Source organism: Bombina bombina, chromosome 6 (assembly GCF_027579735.1).
Source record: "Bombina bombina isolate aBomBom1 chromosome 6, aBomBom1.pri, whole genome shotgun sequence".
NCBI classification, from domain to species: Eukaryota; Metazoa; Chordata; class Amphibia; order Anura; family Bombinatoridae; genus Bombina; species Bombina bombina.
The window spans coordinates 954,724,173-954,744,324 of NC_069504.1; the positions used below are offsets into that span (position 1 = coordinate 954,724,173).

The 20,152-nt window shown below is 38.3% G+C and overlaps 1 protein-coding gene across 1 annotated transcript in view; it reads right to left on the bottom strand.

The window, feature by feature from the left end:
• The window catches only part of LOC128663982 (histidine--tRNA ligase, cytoplasmic), a 354,313-nt gene that overhangs the window by 302,328 nt on the left and 31,833 nt on the right, over positions 1–20,152 (bottom strand). Inside the window, exons 5-7 of the mRNA XM_053718604.1 lie at positions 19,224–19,319; positions 6,330–6,449; positions 783–890 (exon numbers count right to left, since the gene is read on the bottom strand). Of these exons, the coding sequence (XP_053574579.1) occupies positions 783–890; positions 6,330–6,449; positions 19,224–19,319 (324 nt within the window). The remainder of the gene's footprint in view (positions 1–782; positions 891–6,329; positions 6,450–19,223; positions 19,320–20,152) is intronic.

A 20,152-nucleotide genomic window follows, 5' to 3' on the forward strand; every position in this document is an offset into this window, starting at 1 on the left:
ATATCAGTTCCTATTCTATACAAGGGTTCTGCAAACTTTTCCGCCCCAAGACCCAGTAGAATAGTACCACATACCTTTGCGACCCTGTTTTTATGCTTTGTTCTGAAAATAATATACAAGACAGGTGCAATTTTTGCCAATGTGACTGAAATGTGGGCTTATACCAGATTTTAGTCAGACTTGTTTGTGTTGTATGAGAGTTTGTTATTACCTTTCACAACACTTTCACCACACATACTTTCATACAACTCACACCCACACACTATCATACACACTTTCATACAATACAACATCCACAGACACTCTCATACAATGCACACATACACCACGCACTCTAATATAAACACACACACTGCACACTCTCCTACAACAAACATACAAGTCGCCACCCAGTAAACATGGTGTTGCGACCCAGCAATGGGTTCCGACCAGTAGTTTTAAGAACCCGGTTCTATATTGAACTTAAATTTGTAACTCCAGGTATTATTGCTGCGCCAATAATGATATTGTATAAAGACTATGAAGTCTATGACTGATCTAACCATGGAGTTAAAGAAGAGCGGATTTTAAGAAGTTTATTTCATGCCACATCACGGATCGGAAAAAAAGGTAAAAACACTTAAAAGTTTAGAGAATGAGTTCTGCTGGGGTGAAAGTGTCAAACAAACTTACACTTAAGATTAATTTGGATATTTCTCTGAAACTGCAGAGGATGCAAACCATGCTACATGTATTTAATTTCCTTACACTTAATGTGATTGCACTTCAAGATCAGCATTTACCTTAATGAGAAACTCTCCCAGCTGCAGCTCACTCAGTATCTCGTGCACAATCTTCAGACACTCCGCATCAGGAATCATTGGGTCATACTGGCCGGCAATGTCAAAATCCTGGCATGAAGATGCATTGTTTAATTAACAGAGACACCCGTGTAATACAAAATAATCAAGGATAGCTTTTGGTGCTATGTTTAAAAAGAATACATAGGATACATTTTTTTAATAATAATAATAAAAGCTGTTTTTAAAAAAATTACGTTAGATTGTTATTTTTGCACCACTAACTCAAGCTTACTATAAGTTTCACCTTTAAAAAAGGGGGTTAAATACACAGCTAAATTCCACCTTGAGAGTATTGCAGCTCATAGGCAGAACATGGCTGGTGAGCCAATAAGGAATGGCAGTTGCACATAGCCAACTATCACTAGAGTGTTATTGTGCAACAAATGCATTTGATACAGTGTAAATGAAGCCAGTTAGATCTATAGCTTTAAATTGTATATGTTTTTTTTAGTTCAAATATTATTTAATCCAGTTGTACAAATGTTAACACTGCAAACTCAATAGGGAACCATGGGATGTTTGAAAAAAATCAGATTACATGTAAACAACCTAGACTACCATTTTTTGGGGGTGTTATTGCAGAGGTCACAGGCCCATTTTTGGTTCAGCACTTGGGTAGCGCTTGCTGATTGGTGGCTAAATGTAGCTATCAATCAGCAAGCGCTACCCAGGGTTCTAAACCAAAAATGGGCCAGCTCCTAAGCTTACATTCCTGCTTTTAAAAAAAGATACCAAGAGAATGAAGAAAAATTAATAATAGGATTAAATTAGAAAGCTGCTTAAAATGTGCATGCTCTATCTGAATCATGAAAGAAAACATTTGGGTTTCATATCCCTTTAATTTTTTTTTACCTGAGATGTTAATGTGCTGGGATTGTCAGCCATTTCTCCACGTTTAATATTGAAAGCAAAAGAGTAACTAGTTCCCAGGCAAACTACTGAACTGACTTGCTATGACATCACACGTTAGCAAAATGGGAACTATATTTATTTTTTACAGTGTTTTGACACATTCTGGAATTGTAATTCCAAAAAAAGAATTGTACTTACAATAGAAAATAAAATTGTATTGTCAGACATCCCAACTCTCCCGGATGTTCTGGGAGTATCACACATTGAAATAGCAGCTCCCTGACGCCCACAAATTAAATACCGTATCCCAGAAACTCGGCTGTGCCGGGATAGGAAGGTCACTGACAGATAATCACAGAGGGACCGAGCTGCAGCTCTCACGCCAAGGAAAACAAGGGAAGCGGTAAGTGTGCCGGTGCGTTGGCTGATGTGGTGCTAGAGGACTTTTTTTTTGTTGTATTCGTAGTGAGTGCTATGATCTTAAAATCAGCAGCCAATGTGGTAAAGAGTGAAGCCGGTTACCTATAGTGCCAGGGGGCCACTTAGTGAATCAGCCTCAGAGGTGTATACAACAAAAGGAAAGTTATAGGAAACTTGTAACAGCTCAGCTGCTATTTGTACCCATCCCCTTTTCCTGGCATTCTGCACACTGCACCCTTCATGCCTGCAGCAGCTGAGTTTTTGCGGTTTCTAAAAAGAGATTAGATTAGAATGTATTTCATATTTTTGTCATTTGAAAAAAACATATTCATGTCCCTAAAGGGACTTTACTGGTGTAAAAATAAAATTATTTTGCTAAATCATTTTTAAAGATTTTTTTTTATTATTGTTTGCAGTGTGCTTAAACGCAGCAAAGGGGTTAAACACATAAGGTTGTCCACATGCTGCACTCCTGTTTCAGATTAGTGGATATATACGTCTGCTGCTATCTGCGACCAATTAACTCACCAGTCCTTGACAAGCGACTATTGCTTTTCAAAGGTGAAACACATAGGGATATATTTATTAAGCTGTGTATGCACATTGGGAGCCTGCAAACCCCAAATTAAGATGTTGCAGTTTTAGGGGGGCGGTGCAGTGGCTGGTAAAGCCACCTCTCTGAAATTAGTTTTTGAAGGTTTGGATGTCTGTATTGTATTTCCAAAAAACAAAAGTGTAATTTGGAAGGGGGGGGGGGGGAAAAGATTAGTATGGCCGCATTATCTTAGAGCTTCATAGCACACTCTACGTTAGGGCATGAAAATGTTGAGATAAAATCCTAACCACAGCACTAAACTACAGCCTCAATACAAGTGAATAGCAGAGGGTCAGGAGGGATTCCGATGACAACCGGAGCGACCCTGTATGAGACAGAATTAAAGTGGGGGCCTTCTCCATACTTACTGCTCAGATCACCACTGTGAGTAGGAGTAAGGCACAAAAAAAGCACATTGCCGCTCCCTGCTTCCAATCCGTACAGAACCTAACTACACACTACGTAGGCTGCTAATTGAGGTTCATTATTTTATGGCGAGGCAACGTTATGTGAAGGCATCCATATATGTATGTGACTAACAACCACTATCTCAAGCAGGAATCAAAAGAGGGATCATTGAATGGTTGTGGTATGTAACTCTTATGGACCACTAGTACTATATGTCCCAAAAGATTCCTTGATATATAGAGGTGTTAAAAGTCCTATACCTTCACAACAAGCTGCAAACCATACCACCTTCATTCTTTACCTCCTATAGTTAGTAAAATAGTTATGAAAACCAGAATGGGTTATCAGAATTAATTTCTAATACTTTCTAATCTCTGTTCAGTTGCAGATCTGCAACCACCATGACATCTAAGAATGAATCAAAATCTGACACAGCTAACAGAAGTCTCAACCACCCAGGAGGGAAAATGAATACATATTTCAAATCGCTAGAGAAAACCACTACCCCGACTCTTATACGTCCACAGAGATAATAAAGATAATGCTCCTATCACCAAGGCTGACCTCCTCTCCCTCCCAACTAAAGGGGATCTTTTCTCCTTTATGACACAGGTTGGTCAACTATTAAAGAGGGCCTGGTTGAAGTTAAAAAAGGTATTAATGACCTGAGACACAGAGTCCTCCAGCTAGAAAACTAACAGAATACATCTCCAATTCCTCTGACATGATAACACTGTCAATACAACAGCAGAATGCCACAATTAAACAATTACAAGCTCAAGAAGAAGATCTAGATAAAAGGAAGATCTAGATAAAACTTAAGGATCAGAGAAATCCCTAAAGCTAATCCTCCAACACAGCTCCCAATTTATCAACAAAAATGATTTCAATTCCTTCTGGGGAATGAAGAGGAAGCACATATTTCCCTGGATAGAGCTCATAGAGCTCTGTGGCCTAAGCCATCAACCTCTGCATCCCCTAGAGATATTCTAAGATGCCGCAAGTTCACTGATAAGGAGAAACATTTTCCAAGCAGTAAGAAAAAAAAAACCACCTCTCACATTGAACTGTGACCTTATTCAAATATAAGAGGATCTTAGCCCAATTAACCTCTCAAAACAGAAGGAATCTCGCTATCTTACACTTTCGCTTACAGATCTGGGAATCCCATACAGATGGGGCTTTACATTTTTCATCAAAGTTATAAAGGGTGATAAGGTAGTGATTTACAAAAGATCCAGTAAATATGGAACAGTTTTGTAAACTATTGAATATTTCCCAATCATCATTGCCTTCCTTATCTGAACAACCACCCCACAACCTGTCACCGCAAAATACATAACCTAAACCTCAGCGTCCAGCATGGTCCACAGTAGTGAGAAAACGGAAGAACACGACTACTTCTGCTGCAATCTCATCAAATACAACTATAGACTCCACCTGATACAATGTCCATCAAGACTTGTTCCATTTAAAATAAGTATCGTATCTCTTGAATTCTCTCAGCATTAGTATATGTTTCTTTATTTGTGACGTTGGGCATAATTATAGATTTTTGCAATACATGGATGCACAGACCCAAATAGTTTTAATTATTGTGTGAGCAGTACTTTATCACAATTATTTTGTGGGGACTATGTCCTCTTTAGCTAGTTATTGATTTTTTGTAGCGCTCACACAATGGGACAACCGTTGCTAATTGCTCATTGATTGCATTTTTCTTGCCCCCCCTAATTTGATGGTACGTCGAATTTAGGTGATTTATGCTGTTTGGATTCAGTATCCATTTGGGATTTTTACTTCTTTTAGTGTAATAATTTCATTCACTATATTAATAAAGGTTAAGTTTTATTTTTTTTCCTGAGGGATAGCCTCCTTCCTATACCGTGTCCTTAGTGAGGGCTCTGTATATATGCAGCCACCAATAAGCAGCTAGAACCTAGGTTTTTTGCTGCTCCTGAGCTTACATAGATAAACCATTCAGCAAAAGATAAAAAGAGAAGGAAAAAAAATTAAATAAAAAAAAAGTAAATTGGAAAGTTGTTTAAAATTGTATGCTCTGTCGAAATCATGAATGTCTAATTATGACTTTACTGTCCCTTTAATATCTCAGGAAACACCATAGAGAGATAAAACCAAGCTATTCTTAAAGTGACAGGAGCCATTACAAAAATGAGAAACATTAAAAGTGCCAAAATGTGCCTTTAATAAAGTGTGTAATGTATGTGTACACGCCACAGGCTATGTGAGTCATATGTACATGTTCATGCCAATAACCGGTGGGTTGAGGAAGGTGTCATTTACTTACCTGTTAGCACTTTCCCTTACCATGCTTGTCACAGTTGCAGGAGATCAATTAGAAGGGCTATCAGAGGCAGTGCAAGCACAGTGCCAAGGATCTCACAAGAAGCAGCATACAGTAGACAAGGGTTGTCCTGTAACATCTCCACACTGGGAGACGATTCTCACTATCTGACTGAACTCCTGTCATCCCCTCTTTCTAGGATGCATTTTGGGGTGAAAATGAGTCTCGGATTGGTTAGAGAACCCCAATCAACAATGTGCAGATCAGCACTTCAGTATTCACCTCACTCTATTTTGGAGGCAAAAAACTGACTGAGGGATTCTGGGAGAGCGGGAAAGATTAAAGCTCTGGTTTTATATGATGTGTTTTCCCCCCTCCTAATGGACTGGAGTATAATCCCACACATCTACACAAACACTTGTAATGGTATAAATCCTAAAGAAATCTATTGATTATCCAATATGTCTTACAAATCTGTGTTCCATTTTGCTTTAGAATATCAGGCAAACGACTGCAATGTCCATTATACTTTACAATTAAACGGACACTAAACCCAAAATGTTTCTTTCATGATTCAGATAGAGAATACAATTTTAAACAACATTCCAATTTACTTCTATTATCTAACTTGCTTCAATTTTTAGATATCCTTTTTTTAAGAAACAGCAATGCACATGGGTGAGCCAATCACACGAGGCATTTATGTGCAGCCACCAATCAGCAGCTACTGAGCCTATCTAGATATGCTTTTCAGCAAAGAATATACAGAGAACGAAGCAAATTAGATAATAGAAGTAAATTAGTAAGTTGTTTAAAATTGCATGCTATTTCTAAATCATGAAAGAAAAGATTTGGGTTTCATGTCCCTTTAGCATAGAAATAAAATTAGAGAATAGTCATTACTCACACACTGATAGAACTCTCGGTAGCGCCCTCTAGCAGGATTGTCTCGTCTGTACACCTTGGCAATGTGATATCGCTTCATATTATTTATTTTGTTCATAGCCAGAAAACGAGCAAAAGGAACCTTTATTGTAAATTAAGGACAGTACACATATGTATTTAAAAAAAAAAAGTTGTCTTACTAGAAGCTACTTACCTTCTTAACTAAAAAATATGCAATCTAGAAAACATTTTGTGAGGCAACTTCTAATTTAAAAGCTTTGATTGATACAGTGATGCACAGACCGAATGTATTTGCATAGAGTAATTTAATTGGCCAATTTTTTAGAACAAATTAGTGGACAGTGGGCAGCATGCAATATTCTTGACGTTGTCTATTTTAAATGTTTCAGAATAAAAACATTTTTCTGAAAGAATATAGAAATAATAGTCACACTTATTTTCTATATTCCTCTATAATATTTTTAACCCCTTAATGACCGCAGCACTTTTCCATTTTCTGTCCGTTTGGGACCAAGGCTATTTTTACATTTTTGCAGTGTTTGTGTTTAGCTGTAATTTTCCTCTTACTCATTTACTGTACCCACACATATTATATACTGTTTTTATCGCCATTAAATGGACTTTCAAAAGATACCATTATTTTCATCATATCTTATAATTTACTATAAAAAACATTATAAAATATGAAGAAAAAATGGAAAAAAACATACTTTTTCTAACGTTGACCCCCAAAATCTGTTACACATCTACAACCACCAATAAACACCCATGCTAAATAGTTTCTAAATTTTGTCCTGAGTTTAGAAATACCCAATGTTTACATCTTCTTTGCTTTTTTTGCAAGTTATAGGGCCATAAATACAAGTAGCACTTTGCTATTTCCAAACCACTTTTTTTCAAAATTAGCGCTAGTTACATTGGGACACTAATATCTTTCAGGAATCCCTGAATATCTATTGACATGTATATATTTTTTTTAGAAGACATCCCAAAGTATTGATCTAGGCCCATTTTGGTATATTTCATGCCACTATTTCACCGCCAAATGCGATCAAATAAAAAAAATTGTTCACTTTTTCACAATTTTTTTCACAAACTTTAGGTTTCTCACTGAAATTATTTACAAACAACTTATGCAATTATAGAATAAATGGTTGTAAATGCTTCTCTGGGATTCCCTTTGTTCAGAAATAGCAGACATATATGGCTTTGGCTTTGCTTTTTGGTAATTAGAAGGCTGCTAAATGCCACTGCGCACAATACGTGTATTATGCCCAGCATTGAAGGGGTTAATTAGGGAGCATGTAGGGAGCTTCTAGGGTTAATTTTAGCTTTAGTGTAGTGTAGTAGACAACCCCAAGTATTGATCTAGGCCCATTTTGGTATATTTCATGCCACCATTTCACCACCAAATGCGATAAAAGTAAAAAAAACTGTTAATTTTTTTACAATTTTAGGTTTCTCACTGAAATTATTTACAAACAGCTTGTGCAATTATGGCACAAATGGTTGTAAATGCTTCTCTGGGATGCCCTTTGTTCAGAAATAGCAGACATATATGACTTTGCCGTTGCTTTATGGTAATTAGAAAGTCGCTAAATGCTGCTGCGCATCACACGTGTATTATGGCTAGCAGTGAAGGGGTTAATTAGGTAGTTTGTAGGGAGCTTGCAGGGTTAATTTTAGTTTTAGTGTAGAGATCAGCCTCCCACCTGACACATCCCACCCCCTGATCCCTCCCAAACAGCTCCCTTCTCTCCCCCACCCCACAATTGTCCCCGCCATCTTAAGTACTGGCAGAAAGTCTGCCAGTACTAAAATAAAAGTTTTTTTTTGTTTTTTTTTAAGAAAAGAAAAAAAAAAAAAAAAGCATATTTACATATGCTGTGTTTAGGATCCCCCCTTAACCCCCAACCTCCCTGATCCCCCCCAAAACAGCTCTCTAAGCCTCCCTCTCAGCCTTTTTGGGGGCCATCTTGGGTACTGGCAGCTGTCTGCCAGTACCCATTTTGAACAATCAAATGTTTATTTTTATTTTTTTTAAATTCTGTAGTGTAGCTCAATCCCCCCCCCCCCCCCACGGACCAACCCCCACCACCTAAATCACACCTAAGGGCTTTTTTATTGATTTAAATTTTGTCCCACTTTTATTGTTTTGGGACACATTTTTTCCGTAGTGTAGCGGTTCCCACCCGCTCCCTCCCCGTGCACGCGCCCGCCCCCTCGTGCACGTGCACGCCCCCGCCCTTACCCGCCCACGATCCCGCCCCCCTCCACATGACCAGGGCCATCGATGGCCGCCACCCACCTCCCACACCGGCTCCCACCCACCAACGATACCGGCCATTGATGTCCGGTGTAGAGAGGGCCACAGAGTGGCTCTCTCTGCATCGGATGGCCGTGAAAGGTTATTGCAGGATGCCTCCATATCGAGGCATCACTGCAATAACCGGAAAGCAGCTGGAAGCGAGCAGGATCGCTTCCAGCTGCTTTCCACACCGAGGACGTGCAGGGTACGTTCTTAGGCGTTAACTGCCTTTTTTCTGAGGACGTACCCTGCACGTCCTCGGTCGTTAAGGGGTTAATGAGATCCATGAATGTGTTATAAATAGGTTTATTGAAAACAATAAATATTTAATTATATAAGTTTTTACTATTCATTTGCCAATTACTGTATATTATGAAAATGAAATTCAAGCAGTATAAATATTAAAACAGAATTATCTTATCTGCACATAAGCAAGAAGGTAATAGAATGCGTCAAACAAACTGCTTAAAGTGACAACTTATCTAAGCAAAGAATCACTATTTGCATTATGGTTTGGAGGAATAGTAGTGTGGGGAAAAAACTCAGAACAATATACAATTTTAAGAGACATTGCCAAGGTTTTTCCCAGTTTCCGTGCATAAATGACACAAGCAATTTTGTCATTTTTGCACCCATACATATTATACACAGTTATTTTTTTGTTTTAAAAGATAAACAGGTCTTTCTAGTGATACGCCATATGGGTATATGCAGTAAAATAACAATAAATATGAATGGAAAAAAAAGCTTTTTTTTTTGCAGTTTTCTTTATAATATTTTTTACACAACTAGTGTAGCTAAAGAAAAATACAGTCAAATAGATTCATTATGTTGTCCTGATTTTAGGAATACCCCATATGTCTATGTTTCTAATTAATTTATAGCAAACATAGGCCAAATACTACCAAGATTGAATTATTGGTTTAATGCTAAAATTTGCTATGCTTGAACTGTAAGATAAATGGTCACCCAATTCAAAACTATACAAAAATATATATTTGTAGAATTTAGACACCCCATGGTATTTACCTATAGGTATTTTGACACATTATTTTACCCCTGAATTTTATTTTCTGCCCTTAGCGATAAAATTGTTAAACACAAAAAAAAAAACACTTTCTTAAAATAAAATTATAAAAAATAAACTTTCTTAAAATAAAATATGCATACACATATATTAAAATACATTTCACACTTGTGTCACTGTATATGTTCACTGGGAGGGGTCAATACAAGACATTGTTCAACAATGGCTTATCATTTTTGACATGCGATCACTGTAACTGGCTGTCACAGTGATCACATGACCATGAGACACTTGTTTTTTACTGGACTGCTGCACTCCTGAGGCATCCAGTGTTTGGCCACTGAGACTGAGACAAGCATGCACTGCTACATGCTAGTATCTAGGCTCCTTTTTAAGTATACAATCACTGTGACTGGCTGTCACAGTGATTGTATACACAGTAACTGTAATTTTTGACAGTTACTGTACGGCTGCTGGCTAGCCTCACATACAGGCTTCCAGCAGCAGCGTGTATCTCATGAATGGCGGCATTCCACTGACAGGCATCGGGACACCCAGTCCTCCATTTACGCTATTTCTGCACTGTGTCACTTCCAGGACACAGCTGCCGTACAGGGTTTAGCGCTGATCCTTATAATGATTCTAGAGTTTCAGAAACTCTAAAATAAAGGCGACTTTTATTCATCAGATTAGAAAAAAATGATGAATAGGTACCTTTATTTTCCAGCGGCTTTAGCACTAACCTAAGCGCCTCTGGCCACCCACGGCGATATAAAGGTACCTGTTAATCAGTTTTTGTTTTGTTTTTTTTTATTAATAAATGAAGGTCGCTTTTATTTTGAGTGATGGTAAATCCTAGCGTTTTTTAAACACTAGAATTTACCATCACTTTAAAGGCTAAACAACCATTGCCGTACACTGTAAGACGCTGGTTGTTAAGGGGTTAAGGTCATTTTTATATATATATGCACCTTGTATATCAGCAAATAAGTATAGCAAAACATCTCTATACAAAGTAAATGCTTTACATGAATTAAGAGTGTCATAAAAGTGCAAAGAGAGCATTGGATTACTGTAATGTTGATTGCATATAACTATGTGTTTATCCCTGCAAATTCAGCTCCAGAACAGCAATGCCCTACTGGGACCTAGCTGGACACATCTGGTGAGCCAATGACAGGACGCATATGTGTGTAGCCACCAATCACCTCCCTGTAGTACAATACTGCTCCTGAGCAAAGGTATAATTTTTACAAAGGATACTAAGAGAATAAAGCACATTGGATCCTAGAAATAAATTGAAAAGTTGTTTAAAACTGCATTTTCTATATCATGGGTTAATAATTCCCACTCTTCCCCTTAATTCCCCTCCTCCCCTTTTTTTTTTTCCCTCTCTTACCCCCTGCTTTTTGGTTGTTGAAAATGATCCCAGTAGTGTACAGGGAGTGCAGAATTATTAGGCAAATGAGTATTTTGACCACATCATCCTCTTTATGTATGTTGTCTTACTCCAAGCTGTATAGGCTCGAAAGCCTACTACCAATTAAGCATATTAGGTGATGTGCATCTCTGTAATGAGAAGGGGTGTGGTCTAATGACATCAACACCCTATATCAGGTGTGCATAATTATTAGGCAACTTCCTTTCCTTTGGCAAAATGGGTCAAAAGAAGGACTTGACAGGCTCAGAAAAGTCAAAAATAGTGAGATATCTTGCAGAGGGATGCAGCACTCTTAAAATTGCAAAGCTTCTGAAGCGTGATCATCGAACAATCAAGCGTTTCATTCAAATTAGTCAACAGGGTCGCAAGAAGCGTGTGGAAAAACCAAGGCGCAAAATAACTGCCCATGAACTGAGAAAAGTCAAGCGTGCAGCTGCCAAGATGCCACTTGCCACCAGTTTGGCCATATTTCAGAGCTGCAACATCACTGGAGTGCCCAAAAGCACAAGGTGTGCAATACTCAGAGACATGGCCAAGGTAAGAAAGGCTGAAAGACGACCACCACTGAACAAGACACACAAGCTGAAACGTCAAGACTGGGCCAAGAAATATCTCAAGACTGATTTTTCTAAGGTTTTATGGACTGATGAAATGAGAGTGAGTCTTGATGGGCCAGATGGATGGGCCCGTGGCTGGATTGGTAAAGGGCAGAGAGCTCCAGTCCGACTCAGACGCCAGCAAGGTGGAGGTGGAGTACTGGTTTGGGCTGGTATCATCAAAGATGAGCTTGTGGGGCCTTTTCGGGTTGAGGATGGAGTCAAACTCAACTCCCAGTCCTACTGCCAGTTTCTGGAAGACACCTTCTTCAAGCAGTGGTACAGGAAGAAGTCTGCATCCTTCAAGAAAAACATGATTTTCATGCAGGACAATGCTCCATCACACGCGTCCAAGTACTCCACAGCGTGGCTGGCAAGAAAGGGTATAAAAGAAGAAAATCTAATGACATGGCCTCCTTGTTCACTTGATCTGAACCCCATTGAGAACCTGTGGTCCATCATCAAATGTGAGATTTACAAGGAGGGAAAACAGTACACCTCTCTGAACAGTGTCTGGGAGGCTGTGGTTGCTGCTGCACACAATGTTGATGGTGAACAGATCAAAACACTGCCAGAATCCATGGATGGCAGGCTTTTGAGTGTCCTTGCAAAGAAAGGTGGCTATATTGGTCACTGATTTGTTTTTGTTTTGTTTTTGAATGTCAGAAATGTATATTTGTGAATGTTGAGATGTTATATTGGTTTCACTGGTAAAAATAAATAATTGAAATGGGTATATATTTGTTTTTTGTTAAGTTGCCTAATAATTATGCACAGTAATAGTCACCTGCACACACAGATATCCCCCTAAAATAGCTATAACTAAAAACAAACTAAAAACTACTTCCAAAACTATTCAGCTTTGATATTAATGAGTTTTTTGGGTTCATTGAGAACATGGTTGTTGTTCAATAATAAAATTAATCCTCAAAAATACAACTTGCCTAATAATTCTGCAATCCCTGTATAGCGGAAGTATAAGGTCATTTTTGTGGGCCAAACTTTCTGGCCTTAACTGGGTTGTGATTTAAAACAATCGGCTAGATTACAAGTTTTGTCGGTAAAGACTTGCGTTGCTAACGAGCCTTTTTTTTTTCCAGCGCTCACTTTAAACAACGCTGGTATTACAAGTTTTCTGAATGGCTGCGTTAGCCTCAGAAAAGTGAGCGTTGAGCAAATTTAGCGCCACTTCTCCCTGTAATACCAGCGTTGCTTACGGTAGCGGTAAGCTGGCAAAACGTGCTCGTGCACGATTTCCCCATAGGATACAATGGGGCTGAGATGGCTGAAAAAAAACCTAACACCTGCAAAAAAGCAGCGTTCAGCTCCTAACGCAGCCCCATTGTTTCCTATGGGAAAATACTTTCTAAGTCTACACCTAACACCAAGCCCAAGTCTAAACACCCCTAACCTTACACTTATTAACCCCTAATCTGCCGCCCCCGACATCCTCGACACCTGCATTATATTATTAACCCCTAATCTGCCGCTCAGGACACCGCCGCCACCTACATTATACCTATGAACCCCTAATCTTCTGCCCCTAACATCGCCGACACCTACATTATATTTATTAACCCCTAATCTGCTGCCCCCAACGTCGCCGCCACCTAACTACAATTATTAACCCATAATCTGCCGCCCCCAACGTCGCCGCTACTATATTAAATGTATTAACCCCTAAACCTAAGTCTAACCCTAACACCCCCTAACTTAAATCTATTTTTAATAAATCTAAATAAAATTACTATAACTAAATAAAGTATTCCTATTTAAAACTAAATACTTACCTATAAAATAAACCCTAAGATAGCTACAATATAACTAATAGTTATATTGTAGCTACAGTGGGGCAAAAAAGTATTTAGTCCGCCACCAATTGTGCAAGTTCTCCCACTTAAGAAGATGAGAGAGGCCTGTAATTTTCATCATAGGTATACCTCAACTATGAGAGACAAAATGTGGAAACAAATCCAGACAATCACATTGTCTGACTTGGAAAGAATTTATTTGCATATTATGGTGGAAAATAAGTATTTGGTCAACATCAAAAGTTCATCTCAATACTTTGTTATATATCCTTTGTTGGCAATGACAGAGCTCAAACATTTTCTGTAAGTCTTCACATGGTTGTCACACACTGTTGCTGGTATGTTGGCCCATTCCTGCATGCAGATCTTCTCTAGAGCAGTGATGTTTTGGGGCTGTCGCTGGACAACACGGACTTTCAACTCCCTCCAAAGGTTTTCTATGGGGTTGAGATCTGGAGACTGGCTAGGCCACTCCAGGACCTTGAAATGCTTCTTACGAAGCCACTCCTTTTTTGCCCGGGCGGTGTGTTTGGGATCATTGTCATGCTGAAAGACCCAGCCACATTTCATCTCCAATGCCCTTGCTGATGGAAGGAGGTTTGCACTCAAAATCTCACGATACATGGCCCCATTCATTCTTTCATGTACACGTTTCAGTTGTCCTGTTCCCTTTGCAGAGAAACAGCCCCAAAGCATGATGTTGCCACCCCCATGCTTCACAGTAGGTATGGTGTTCTTTGGTTGCAACTCAGCATTCTCTCTCCTCCAAACACGACGTGTTGTGTTTCTACCAAACAGTTCTACTTTGGTTTCATCTGACCATATGACATTCTCCCAATCCGCTTCTGGATCACCCAAATGCTCTCTAGCATACTTCAGACGGGCTGGACATGTATTGGCTTAAGCAGGGGGACACGTCTGGTACTGCAGAATCTGAGTCCCTGGCGGCGTAGTGTGTTACTGATGGTAGCCTTTATTACGTTGGTCCCAGCTCTCTGCAGGTCATTCACTAGGTCCCCCCGTGTGGTTTTGGGATGTTTGCTCACAGTTCTTGTGATCATTTTGACCCCACGGGGTGAGATTTTGCGTGGAGCCCCAAATCGAGGGAGATTATCAGTGATCTTGTATGTCTTCCATTTTCTAATTATTGCTCCCACAGTTGATTTCTTCACACCAAGCTGCTTGCCTATTGCAGATTCAGTCTTCCCAGCCTGGTGAAGGTCTACAATTTTGTTTCTGGTGTCCTTCGACAGCTCTTTGGTCTTCACCATAGTGGAGTTTGGAGTGTGACTGTTTGAGGGTGTGGACAGGTGTCTTTTATACTGATAACAAGTTCAAACAGGTGCCATTAATACAGGTAATGAGTGGAGGACAGAGGAGCCTCTTAAAGAAGAAGATACAGGTCTGTGAGAGCCAGAAATCTTGCTTGTTTGAAGGTGACCAAATACTTATTTTCCACTATAATATGCAAATAAATTCTTTCCAAATCAGACAATGTGATTGTCTGGATTTGTTTCCACATTTTGTCTCTCATAGTTGAGGTATACCTATGATGAAAATTACAGGCCTCTCTCATCTTCTTAACCCTTTAAGGACACAGCTTTCAGTTTACTCAATTGTTTTATGACGGAAAAATTCCGTCATATGACCTTAAGAGGTTAAGTGGGAGAACTTGCACAATTGGTGGCTGACTAAATACTTTTTTGCCCCACTGTATTTTAGGATTTATTTTTATTTTACAGGCAACTTTGTATTTATTTTAACTAGGCACAATAGTTATTAACTATTTAATAACTACCTAGCTAAAATAAATTCAAAAGTACCTGTAAAATAAACCCTAACCTAAGTTACAATTACACCTAACACTACTCTATAATTAAATTAATTACCTAAACTACCTACAATTAAATACAATTAAATTAAATAAACTAAATTACGAAAAAAAAACCCACTAAATTACATAAAATAAAAATGAAATTATAATATTTTAAACTAATTACACCTAATCTAATCCCCCTAATAAAATAAAAAAGCCCCCCAAAATAATAAAATTCCCTACCCTACACTAAATTACAAATAGCCCTTAAAAGGGCCTTTTGCGGGGCATTACCCCAAAGTAATCAGCTCTTTTACCAGCCCTTAAAAGGGCTTTTTTGTGGGGCATTGCCCCAAAGTAATCATCTCTTTTACCTGTAAAAAAAAAAGAAATACAATACCCCCCCAACATTACAACCCACCACCCACACACCACTACTCTAAAACCCACCCGATCCCCCCTTAAAAAAACCTAACACTACCCCATTGAAGATCACCCTACCTTGAGCCGTCTTCACCCAGCCGGGCACCACTGGTCATCCGATGGGGCAGAAGAGGACATCCGGACCGGCAGAAGTCTTTATCCTATTCGGGCAGAAGAGGACATCCGGACCGGAAGACATCTTCATCCAAGCGGTATCTTCTATCTTCATCCATCCGACGAGAAACGGCTCCATCTTGAAGACCTCCGGCGCGGAACATCGTTCTCGGCCGACGGACTGACGACGAATGAATATTCCTTTAAAGAACGTCATCCAAGATGGCGTCCCTCGAATTCCGATTGGCTGATAGGATCAGCCAATCGAATTTAAGGTAGGAAAAATTTGATTGGTTGATTTAATCAGCCAATCAGATTGAAGTTCAATACGATTGGCTGATTGGATCAGCCAATAGAATTGACCTCACATTCTATTGGCTGACCCAATCAGCCAATCGGCTTGAACTTCAATCCGATTGGCTGATTAAATCAACCAATCAGATTTTTAAGGGCTGGTAAAAGAGCTGATTACTTTGGGGCAATGCCCCGCAAAAAGGCCCTTTTAAGGGCTATTTGTAATTTAGTGTAGGGTAGGGAATTTTATTATTTTGGGGGGCTTTTTTTATTTTATTAGGGGGATTAGATTAGGTGTAATTAGTTTAAAATATTGTAATTTCTTTTTTATTTTATGTAATTTAGTGGGGGGTTTTCTTCGTAATTTAGTTTATTTAATTTAATTGTATTTAATTGTAGGTAGTTTAGGTAATTAATTTAATTATAGAGTAGTGTTAGGTGTAATTGTAACTTAGGTTAGGGTTTATTTTACTTTTGAATTTATTTTAGCCAGGTAGTTATTAAATAGTTAATAACTATTTAATAACTATGGTGCCTAGTTAAAATAAATACAAAGTTGCCTGTAAAATAAAAATAAATCCTAAAATAGCTACAATGTAACTATTAGTTATATTGTAGCTATATTAGGGTTTATTTTATAGGTAAGTATTTAGTTTTAAATAGGAATAATTTATTTAATTATAGTAATTTTATTTAGATTTATTAAAAATAGATATAAGTTAGGGGGGTGTTAGGGTTAGACTTAGGTTTAGGGGTTAATACATTTAATATAGTAGTGGCGACGTTGGAGACGGCAGATTAGGGGTTAATAATTGTAGTTAGGTGGCGGCGACGTTAGGGACGGCAGATTAGGGGGTTAATAACAAATTTTATAGTGTTTGCGAGGCGGGAGTGCGGCGGTTTAGACATTAATACATTTATTATAGTGGCTGCGATGTCCGGTCGGCAGATTAGGGGTTAATAATTTTTATTATAGTGTTTGCAATGTGGGGGGGGGCCTCGGTTTAGGGATTAATAGGTAGTTTATGGGTGTTAGTGTACTTTGTAGCACTTTAGTTAAGAGCTTTATGTTCCGGCGTTAGCCCATAAAACTCTCAACTACTGACTTTTATATGTGGTAGGAGTCTTGGAGGTAGAGGCTGTACCGCTCACTTCTTCCAAGACTTGTAATACCAGCGTTAGCAAAATCCCATTAAAAAGATAGGATACGCAATTGACGTAAGGGGATTTGCGGTATGGAAAAGTCGCGGAAAAAAAGTGGAGCGGTACACCTGTACCTGCCAAACTTGTAATACCAGCGGGCGTTAAAAAGCAGCGTTAGGACCTCTTAACGCTGCTTTTTATGGCCAACGCCAAACTCGTAATCTAGCCGAATGTTAATAACATATTTCATCTTTTTGTTAGATACGATTGTACCGATTGATGGCCTTGCAAGGCGCAAACTATTTGTTTATTTTTTTTTCGCTGCACTGCTGGTTCCAAAATAAAAAAGATTTTTAAAAAAATTGCATCCTCTATTCGAATTATGAAAGTTTAATATTGATTTTACTGTCTCATTAAATGCATCTGTTTCCACAACCGTTTACCCACTTTGACTTGAAGCATATGTACATAGCCAACTATCTCCAGCTAGCTCCCTGCAGAACACTGTTGCTCCTGAGTCTACAAAGCTGTTTCATTTAACAAAGGATTCCAAGAGAGCAAAGAAAATGTGATAACTGATGTCATTTGAAGTCTCCTATATTTGCATGTTCTATCTGAACCTTGAAAGTTTTAATTTAGTTTGTAGTTTTGAAAAATGATATGCTCTTATTGGCTAGAGCATGATATGTTATCGCAATTCACCCTGCAAATCTGTGTGTTTAACCCCTCCCGAGTAATGCTCTGGAACCACAGAGAACTGTTGGTCCCAAGCGGAAACTACCTTTGAGCCAGTCAGCAGTACTAGTTGCACAGCTGGATCATGTGACTAGCGCTGCTGATTAGGTCAGTGGCAGTTTATTTGGCACAAACAGTTCTATGTTGCCCCTGAGGGCTACTTTACCTTTTCAGTGGACATGAAACCACATTTTTGATTCAGTTACACAATACAATATTTATAAACTTTCCAATTTACCTATATTATCAAATTTGCTTCATTCCCTAATCTCTTGGTATCCTTTGTTGAAAGAACTGTAATGCACTACTGGGAGCTTGATGAACACATTGGGTGAGCCAATGACATGAAACATATGTGCAGCCACCAATCAGCAGCAAGCATCCAGTAGTGCATCACTGCTCCTGAGCCTACCTATGTATGCTTTTCAACAAAGGATACAAATAGAACAACGATTGCAAGTTCCCACGGGAATAGGGCCCTCAATTTCTCCTGTATGTTTGTAAATTTTGTCCTGTTTCTTACTAGTTTCATATTATTGTTTTATTTAAATGAATTGTATCCATGGACAGCGCTGCAGAATATGTTGGCGCTTCATAAATAAAGTATAATAATAATAACAAAGCAAAATAGATATTGTAAGCAAATTTGAAAGTTGTTTAAAATTGAATGAGCTATATGAATAATAAAAGTGTATCTCTGACATTACTGTCCCTTTAAACACACAGATTTGCAGGGTTGATAGTAATAAAATGACGTGCTAATGGTTGACAGCATGTCATTTTTTTCATTATAATGGCCCTTTAATTTTGACTTTCATGTCCTTTTACAAAAAATTTTTAAACAATTTTTAGGGTTATAAAATTTTTATTTGAATCTCCCTTTGAAATAACATTATTTGCCAATTACAGAATATAAGCCATTTACAGTAGCTCAGTACCATTTAATACATTGTAAAATGGATTCTTATTATTACCACTTCTACCACTATTGTTACTATACAAAGTCTAAGCAAATATTATTTTTCTCTTGCATTGTCACATTGGATTGTAAGGAAAATAGATTGGCCACTAGAGGTCTCTCACAACTCAGTTTTCAATGCATTGGGGAACCAGATATAAGGAGCTGTTACCAGCACTGATTAAAAAAAAAAGCACATGCTCAATAAATAAGCTGTATAAAAGGATACAGTCAGATCATATCGCAAGGACAGAAGCTCCCCTCCCTGGTCCTTCAGATCATAGATGAGTTTAGCGTCCTCTCCATATTTACCCACCAGTGTTTCCTACACAAAACAATTTAGAGATCCAATGAAAAAAAAATGTATACAAAAATGACTGAAACAAATAATAATTTTGTTCATCAAACTAAGCTAAATATTTGTACCATATTATCTTGCATGGAAATTTTATATAAAGCTTTGTAGCCTGTAAGTAAATATAGGAATTATTTTTTTTTCCAACAAGGTTTTGTGTATAAAATACATATATAATAAAAAAAGAAGTAACCAAGGTAACATTTTTGGAGCTGTGTGATTCCTGCCAGTTGTAGACAAATATTCCATAAGAAACATTATTGTGGTTCATAGTTCATAAACATACTTTAAAAAAAACTATTCGAGTTCAATGGTATCCATATGAAATGCTGAAGAGGTCACCATAAGAAATAGTTAACATATTTTATATTTGGTGAATATGGAACCTTTCTGAAGAGCTGATTGGAGGAGATAGCTGAGCATTGATTGGCTGATATCACATCTATGTATTTATAGATATCTCATAACAGAAAAGGAAAGCTGTAAAAGGAAATAACCTTGCTCCTGACACAAGCACAGCAAGAAGGTGACGTCTTGTCTCTAGTTCAATTAGTAGCAACAAAGCACGTCAACTTTACCTTCTCTCCTCCCTGCTGCTGGGTTGAAGTTTATGGATGTGGTAGGGTTGAGAGATTGCTGCTTCTGATTGGGCCACAGGCAGTTTCTGCTTGGGACCAGCAGTTCTCTGCAGCTTCCAAGCAGTACTTTAATTATGCGTTTAACCCCTTTTTGGGAGTTAAACACATAGACTTGCAGGGACACAAGTGCTAAGCATGGCATTTTTGCTCTAGAATAGCTCTTTA